This window comes from Microtus oregoni, unplaced genomic scaffold (assembly GCF_018167655.1).
Source record: "Microtus oregoni isolate MIOR12 unplaced genomic scaffold, Mior012 000069F_ref0000032, whole genome shotgun sequence".
In the NCBI taxonomy this organism is placed as follows: Eukaryota; Metazoa; Chordata; class Mammalia; order Rodentia; family Cricetidae; genus Microtus; species Microtus oregoni.
The window spans coordinates 4,628,567-4,637,341 of NW_024543976.1; the positions used below are offsets into that span (position 1 = coordinate 4,628,567).

At 44.2% G+C, this 8,775-nt stretch overlaps 1 protein-coding gene across 2 annotated transcripts in view; it reads right to left on the bottom strand.

The window, feature by feature from the left end:
* The window catches only part of LOC121440645 (dynactin subunit 4), a 30,884-nt gene extending 29,139 nt beyond the window's left edge, over positions 1–1,745 (bottom strand). For both annotated transcript variants that reach the window (XM_041641433.1, XM_041641432.1), the window contains exon 1: positions 1,577–1,745. In XM_041641433.1, coding sequence (XP_041497367.1) covers positions 1,577–1,711 — 135 coding nt within the window. In that variant the 5' untranslated portion in view covers positions 1,712–1,745. The remainder of the gene's footprint in view (positions 1–1,576) is intronic.
* Between the last annotated feature and the right edge of the window lie 7,030 nt (positions 1,746–8,775).

Sequence of the window (8,775 nt, forward strand, 5' to 3'; positions counted from 1 at the left end):
AGAGCAAGTTCCAGGATAGGCTTCAAAGCTACACAGACAAACCCTTTCTTGAAAAACCAAATAAATAAATAAAAAGTACTTTATATATTAAGTAGCTTCTATTTGATAATTACACAATTCTAGCTATCACACAAAACGCTAATGCAAACTCCAAGAAAAATCACATATATGACATAAATATGTAAGTATGTATAACTAGGACTGGATTTCTTATATTCTTGGTCTTAACCATTCTCAATATTTTGGGAAGTAGCCCCAGTAAGATAAGAATCACGGACATGTTTTCACAAGCATTTCTTCCCAGGATTTAGTCTCCGATACAGATCTTCCTTCCCACCTCTAAGCGACTCTGTGACCTACAGGAAACATTCTGTGTTTGCTTCTTAACCTGTCCATTTGGGGGAGGAGTGTGAGCCTTGAGAAAGCTCGTGAGAAGTCACACTGTAGCCGACTGTCCTAAAAATTACCATGCAGCCCATGCCTGCTTTGAATTTACAGTGTTCCTCTAGCTTCAGCCTTCTGAGTGTTAGGATTATAAGCCTGGGTCACCGCAATACGGCTTCTTCTTTTTTTTTTTTTTCTTTTTGCAATAACAAGCACCTTCAATAGCTGGACATAGTGGATTACACTTATAATCCTGGCACTTGGGAGGTGAAGGCAGGGGAATCAGGAGTTAAAAGGCCAGCACTGGCTACACAGTAAGCTTGAGGTGAGCTTGGGCTTAACGAGACCCTGACTCAACAACCCCCCACCCCATCCAAAACCTCCCAAACCCAAGCCTCCGCCTTCATTATCTGGAAAGATTATGCAAAGCCTTTGTCACACAGCTAAATACAGAATAAAGCTGCCATCATTTCTATGGGCTTTTCCACCAGACTGTGAGATTCCTAACAGCAGTGCAGTAGATAAACAACTTTTGTCAAAAGCTGCAAAAGGTTTGGGACTTGGTTATTAGGTGCCTTTTAATTTTCAAACTGAACAATTCTATTTCAACGACCATCTGGGCCCGTGAAGAGAATTCCGAGCTGCTTTGACCACAGTCTACCCTATGCGTTTTCTACTCAAGTCAACCTATCCCAGCCTTCTCGCTTCAGTCCTTGGCCTGGCTCAGGAAACCGGGTCAGCTGTTTGGACAGGGCCCGGTTCTGCTTAACGGAGGGTCAGGCCTTCCCAGAAGGGAGGGCCACGAGCGAGAACGGCTGCCTTCCTTCCACTAACGATGAGAAAAGTTTTCTCTGCTTTTCAGTGGCTTGTGCTAGACAGTCCCCGACCAATCTCTCGGGTCTCAATTCTCAAGTCCCACAGCGGACCCCAGAGTCCAGGGCAAACCGGTCCAGCTACAGGCAGCTCTAGAACAAGAGGATCTGCTCAGCCCCACCCGGGGCCGCCCCTTTCCTAAGTGACAATTTACAAGCAAATGAAATCGCAAACTCAGATGAATGATGGGGCACTTGGCCAATCGGAAGGCTAGATACAAGATTTCCCCGCCTCTCCCGGCGGAACTTCCCGCCAGCCGCAGTGACAGGGAAGAGCACCCCCGCCCCGGCGCGCAGTCCCCGCGGAATGGCCTAGTTACCTCGTGCGACACACATTCCAGCGATCGCAGCTCGCTGCAGTAGCGGCAGAAGTAGAGCTGCGAGAGCGGGGCCCGAACCTTTTTTTCTCCTTGGACGAGATAGAGAACCCGCTCCGACTGCAGCAGGGACGCCATCTTCGGGAGGGAGGAGCCAACGCCCGGAGCACATGTCACGTGACTCGGCCCGGCGTCTCCCACCCCGCGTCCCTTACGTCTTCCACGTAGGCGTTGACGTAAAGTAGCCGACCCAGAGGGGCTTTGCGACTTCAGTGCGCGTGCGCTTCTCTGGGTTTGGGCCCATTTCCGGGCGCTTTGGCCGCTGGGACTCTCCTCGAGACGCTCTGACCTGGTGCAAGGCCAGGCGGGCTCAGTGCTCTTTGCATCTTCCGGAAAGTAAGGCTACTCTTTCGTCTTCTCACACCGGCCCCCTCCTACTCCACCGTCCAGGCTAATATTCCATCCTAACTGGAAAACAGAGTTACAACGGCACATTTATTCTTCTGCCGCTCTTGCCACGGACCTCAGGAAACATCCACATTATCTCTTTTCAAACTTCTTTGTTAAGATCCGCGCTTTGGCCGTACCATTCACTTCTAAATTTAAGGAGTTAGCGATAGGTCTACGTGCTGGGAACGGTGAATCAGTAGTTGACAGGAGGTCCGTGAATCAACTGTATTCTGTATACATCAAGGTGTGGATGCGTAAAGTGACATGTGTCCCAGAGCGTTTTGACAGGCCCATGCTGCCTGCCACCATGTGCTTGTCCTAGTGTATTCAGTGTCTGACATTAGGGCTTGAAGAAATGGCCCATAGATTAAGAGCACTGGCTATTCTTCCAGAGGTCCTGAGTTCAAGTTCCAGCAACCACATGATGGCTCACAACTCATCCGTTATGAGATCTGGTGCCCTCTTCTGGCCTGCAGGCACACATGCAGGCGGAACACTATACATAATAAATACATAAATGAAAAAAAAAAAAAAGGTCTGGCTTTAGAGCCCATGATGGGAGCAGAAAAGGAACCAATCTATTGATATTGAGAATGGGAATAGAGGAAATGGAAAACATACACTGCCTCAATTCTCACGAAACTTCAAAGGTAGATATTAGCATTATTTATGTTTTAGAGAGCAGAAAACCTGGGCTTGGGGAAGCACAGTGATTTGCTTCCCATTTTCTCTTGTATTTGACTGCGGAGCTTGTACACATTTACCCCCATATGAAGCATCTTGAGCCAATTCTCCAAGATGATAGTAACTGGCTTTATATATGGTTTTCAGTTATACAGTATTTGATCCATATTATCCCATAAATTATGTCACGTTAATAGTTTAAGTCTAAAATTTATTAAATTACATTTACTCTTTTTACTTTAAGGCAGGGAGGAATTTTATCCAGAGAACAACCTACAGCGCAGGTATGATTCTTCCGGGCTGCCAGAGCTAGAGTGCTCAAGGGCCCTTTACTCCTCTTGGCAGGCAAACAGCCTGGCACTAGATCCCATAGATGGGTTTCTTTGGCTTCATGGATTATCATGTAGCTTTTAGTGAGCTTGAGCTTGAATCCCCTTTCCTAGATTACTGCCATAGAGTCCCATAACCTAATGCTGCAGAGAGGCTACAGATTTGAGCTGACCCCATTTGAAACACGATTTTTAGAGGATTGGTTCTGAACAAATCTCGGGTGCCTAGATGTACCCAGTATTGAATAGGGAACCAGGGAGAGACACGTTTTCCCCTCTTGGGGTTCGGGGCCAATGCCTTTCAAGTGTGCTTCTGGATCACCTACAGAAAAATTGCTCGAGGGATTTAAAATTGGAAATCTAGGTTTATTTAGGTAGATTATTATATAGACACAAATTGGAATTTCTAGGTGGGGCCCAGGAATTTCACTTTACGGTGTATTCTCAGATGAATCCTATAACTAGAACAGTTGAGAAGAACTGGATTTTTTTTTCAAGATTTATTTATTATGTATCAGTAGTCTCAGTATTCAGCCTGCATGCATGCCTGCAGGCCAGAAGAAGACACCAGATCTCATTACAGATGGTTGTGAGCCACCACGTGGTTGCTGGGAATTGAACTCAGGACCTTTGGAAGAACAGGCAGTGCTCTTTATCACTGAGCCATCTCTCCAGCCCGAAGAACTGGATTTTTGAAAATCATTTGTTTTTTGCTCTCTTCGGGCTTGACGCTGGGCACAGAGAGCCTTCTCTGTTGTCCTCTGTCGCCCTGCCCAACAGAATATCTGGCATTATGAGGTCATTGTGCTATGGAACAGGTAAAGTCTCCTATGGCAGAGAATCAAAACATCTCGTTAATTTATTGATAAGTTAATAGGTTAATTTTGATAATTTTTAAATAATTGGTAGGTTAATTTATAGGTTCCGTTCAAACCTCCAAGGGGTCTGGATCCTGTTCTTGTTAATTCCATAGAGCTATAGCTTCTAGATTCTGAAAACTGGACTTTTCAGAGATCTGTGTTCTAATGACAACACCAGCATCGGTCCCAGGTTACCTCTAGCCTTATTTTTAACTACATAGCCAATGTGTGAATACATTTTGGGATACTTCTGGGAACACATTTGGTAAGCCATGAAGAATGAGTTAACCATCTGTGGAGAAAGTAATGTAGGTGAGAACCTATGAATACATTCCCTCCTCTGTCTTCCAGAATTCTCTGTGTTCCTTAGAGGGTTCTAGTAGGATCAGATCCTCTTTGCACACAATGGGGGCAGTTTGGTGTCCTTTTCACTCTTCCCTAAGGCCACTGGGGTCACATATTAATGTTGGATTCACTTTGAGCTTTGCTTTTTAGGATGAGCATAAGGCTAGCACAGGGACCCAGAATAAGAACTGACAGATGAAAGGCCAACCACATTTAACATACTGACAATGTGTTATGAAAAGCTAGCTCAATTTGTATTCTCATCCAGAGTAAGACATCCACTTCCCTATTGTTTCACCAACATAAAATATCTAATTTAGGTCAGTGGTTTTGGCACTTCCTAGCTATGCACTTATGAAAAAAAAATTCACTTATAGCTCCCAAGTATTGTTTGAAAATGCATAGATTGGGAAGAATGCTACATGTCTTGGTGAAAAAAAAGTTACCATAAGTGTAAGCATTTTGTAAACTGTGAAGTGCTGGGCAAATGAAAGGAAGGTCCCAAACCCCAAATGTGGAAATCCTATTATGAGTTCCTCTCAGAAGTTCTTCAGAACAAATGCACAACAGAAAGAGCTTGGAGTTAGGTTTTGGCCCAGTGAGCTCCCAAGCAACTTCTGAGACCCCAGGAACTGTGCCAACCATGGTTGGCCGTCTGCCAAGGCTGCTTTCCCCACTTTGGGCTTCCTGCTTGAACTCTACACTGATCACAGGCTTTCCTGTTCATAGCCTGCCGGTTTGTCCAAACATCGTAGCAGGTACACAGAAGGGAAAGAAAAAAAATTCATGTCTCAACAGCTCTCCATTCCTGGCCCTCCTGGGAGCCCCTCCCAGGAAATGTGCTGCTGCCGCCTAAAGGCTGCTATTTCCCAAATGTAAACATGGCAAAGGGCAGCAGGATGCTGCCATCCTAGCAAACCTCCACAGCCTGAACTGTGTGTTTCTCTCAGAGCTTATGTTCCTCACATGCTTGCCCCTCTGATTGTACTAGAAGCTTCACCAGCACCTACCGGCCTTAGCCACAAACCTGAACACTTCAATTCAGAGTTGGATTGTTTTCTTCCTGGGCTCACTGCTTTCTCCCAACAGCCACTTGATCTGTCCTCTGCATTGAGCTAGATTGAACTGGCATGGAGGCGGAGACAGGTGGATCTCTGTCAGTGTGGTCAGTATTTCGAGTTCCAGGCCAGCCAGAACCAGATAGGAGGACCTTGTTTTGGGCCTGCAGCTCACAAATTACAACATGGAGACTTATGAAAATTTGGCCTTAGCTTAGGCTTGCCCTACTAGCTCTTAAAACTTAAACTAACACATTTATATTAGTCTACATTTTGCCTCGTGACTTTTTACCTTTCTTTCATTCTGTATGTTGACTCCTTCCATGTCTTATTGGTGTCTCACTGTGCCTTGATTGTCTTCTCCTACTTCCTCTCTCTGTGTTTAGAAATTCTGCCTGTACCTTTTGCCTAACTCTTGGTAGTTCAAGTTCTTATTACACCAATCACGGCAATATATTTTCACACTGTACAGCTATCCCATAACAACCTTGTCTCAAAACAACAAAAAAACCAAAATATTGAGTTAGACTAGTCTTTATAAAAACCAAACTTCAGTCCTATTTATTTATTTATGTTCTATTGTTTATCTTCCTTCATTGGCTCTCTGTTACCTACAAGACAAACCCCCAAACTCTTAGAATAATGGATAAGCCTTTCAGAATCTGGAACCTGCCTGCCTCTTTGGTTTCATATCCCCAGCCTCACTTGCTTTCATGTCCTATGTAACTCCAACTCTGACCCAGGAATGAGGTTATTCTGCGTTCTTTTATCCCTTTGGGACTCTGTAAATTCACTTTCCTCAGCCTGGAACTTTTTCTCCTTGTTAGTTCCAGGGTATTTTCCTCTATGAAAACTTGCCAAACATTAAAATAGAGGAATTGACCATGCTCTCCCTATTTCCTACAGCTGTGACCTGTTAGGGCAACTTGCATGTGGCATTGCCTTCGTTTTTAAAACAAAGATGTTTTCTTTCTAAAGCATGGGCTCTGTGGATGCAGACCTGACAAAGACTTAACCCAGAGTAGGTAAACAGTCCTGAGAGAAGGCTTGCTCCAGAGTAGGTAGACAGTCAATTGTATTCAATAACTTTTGCATCTGAACATATTACACACATGCTACTATATTTGCTAACATTGTCTGACAGGTATGTATACATAAGACCCCACAAGGCAGAATCAGCTCAGCTTTTTTCTCAATGCTCTTCTGTTTGCCTATAGTACGTGGCTATTTCCATTTTGATAGACTGAGTTTCTATTGCAGTTGCCTGCCAGACTCCAGCTCCGGATGGCAGGGTCTGAAGTGGGTGGATGTGAGAGTGGCATCAGACACGGGACACTTCTTAGCTTCGTTTTACAGGAGATGGACAGAGAGGAAGCTCATCTCGGTATCACGTGATCTACTCTGACAATCTGCATCTCTTACAAGCTTTATTTATACACAAAATCATTTCCTCATAGACTTTAATCATTGATTACAGTCTTTTCATGGTATATACTTCTTCTAAAGTCTTCCTTGATTACATAAACATATCAAAGTAAAAAACAAAATGAGCAAACAGCAAATTTTATGAGAACTAAAATCTAACATGATAAAATCAATTATTTTAACTCAGTATCTTTTTCCTTAAAATTGGTGTCATAAAGCATTGCAGTTACAGAAATAGTAGACAGGATGTCTCTATTTAAGTTTGACTAAGTTAATAAATCAAGAGTCATTTCCTCCTCCTGTTATACTAAGCTTCTCCTGTATTAGTCTATTAATCTACTATAATGAATATTTGATCTTTGTATGGAAATCTAATTCCTCAGTCCCTTGTTTAAATTCTTTCTTTTGTATCTGACTTAAGTCCACCATCCTTTCCCTTGACCTCTGAAATGCTGACCTCTTCTCTTTGTTCCTCCTACAGTCAGAGATCCTGCAAGTCTGCTCAGGAAGCCAGGGAGTTCACTGAGCAGACATGTTTTTCTTTTGTGTCTCTGTCATACGCTCTTGTCCCCATATGGTCTCTATCTTTATTACAATCCTGCAAAGAGTAGAAGAGCATCAAGATTCCTAAAACTGCTTGCTTTACTAAGGCCTGTCATTAATTTTATAATCAAAATCTTTTTCTTGTCTATGCTAGTTCTGTGTTTCTGTGGCAGAACATGAAAATCTAATGATTCAGTTATAGTTTGTCAGCTTCTAAAATTTCCCTAAGTTTTTCTTCTTTAATGATTTTTCCCCCAAATCATTGTCTCATGCTTACTAATTCCACTTTATAGAAGACTCAATTTCTTGCATAGCCAATTCTCCCAGGGAATCACTGTTGTTCTTTTGGTCCCTGCCCTAGCCACGCCCACTCCTTTTAACTCCTGACCTCTGCCCCGCCTGCTCTCTTCCTGCTTTTCCTCTCACACGGGGCTTTTGCCTTTCTCCTTCTCTCTATCTCTCCTCTCTCTCTCTCTCTCTCTCTCTCTCTCTCTTCCTTCCCCTTTTTAATAAACATTTATGGCTATTTTTGTGTTTGTATGTCTGACTCACCGCGTTCGTGCCCTCCCGCTGGTGAGAAGCTACAGCCGCTTGCTCGGGTGCCGGACCCTAGAACCGGTGCCCGGCACTGCTGGGACCCGCCAGAGTTTGCTGCGGGGCAGGGGGACTCCAAAGGATATTTTTTAAGAATAAGAATCACCATAAGTTATTTTCTTATTATCATCAGCTTTCATAAGAATTGTTACATTATTCCAGCTCTAGCCTTCAGTGAGAGACCCTTAACAGCAAGGAATTCAAACATTAGACATGTCAAAGACATTGAGTTGTGCAGCAGTTTTCACCAGGGGCAGTGACAGGTCAGTCCAAGTTGTCCTAGCACTGTGAGCTGTGTCAAGCAGCACCTTTAAGACATTTGGCATCACCAGCTGCCAACAGTGGAATTCCCTGAATGTAGATGGCAACTAGCATGAGCCCTTGTCAGCAGTGAAGCTTCGGCCCAGCAAAGAAGCAGAGGGAGAAACAGACCATGAAGACACCTGGCTTGGTGTCTCAGGCTCTGCAGGGCCAGCTTCTTGAGTGGTATTTTCAGGCTGCACAGACCAAGTCAGTTGTTGCATTGTCTCTGAATTTGGAGTTGGCAGATGCCCACTCTATTCTTCTGTAGTAATAAGGGGCGGCGGGGCTGCGTCCCTAGCACCCCGGCTGCCTGGCTAGCTTATGCCTGAAATAACAACACACAAACTGTATTCATTTAATCACTGCTTGGCCCATTTCTTTCTTTCTTTCTTTCTTTCTTTCTTTCTTTCTTTTTTGGTTTTTCAAGACAGGGTTTCTCTGTGGGTTTGGAGCCTGTCCTGGAACTAGCTCTTGTAGACCAGACTGGTCTCGAACTCACAGAGATCCGCCTGCCTCTGCCTCCCGAGTGCTGGGATTAAAGGCGTGCGCCACCACCGCCCAGCTGCTTGGCCCATTTCTATCTAGCCTCTTCTAGGCCAATTCTCACATAT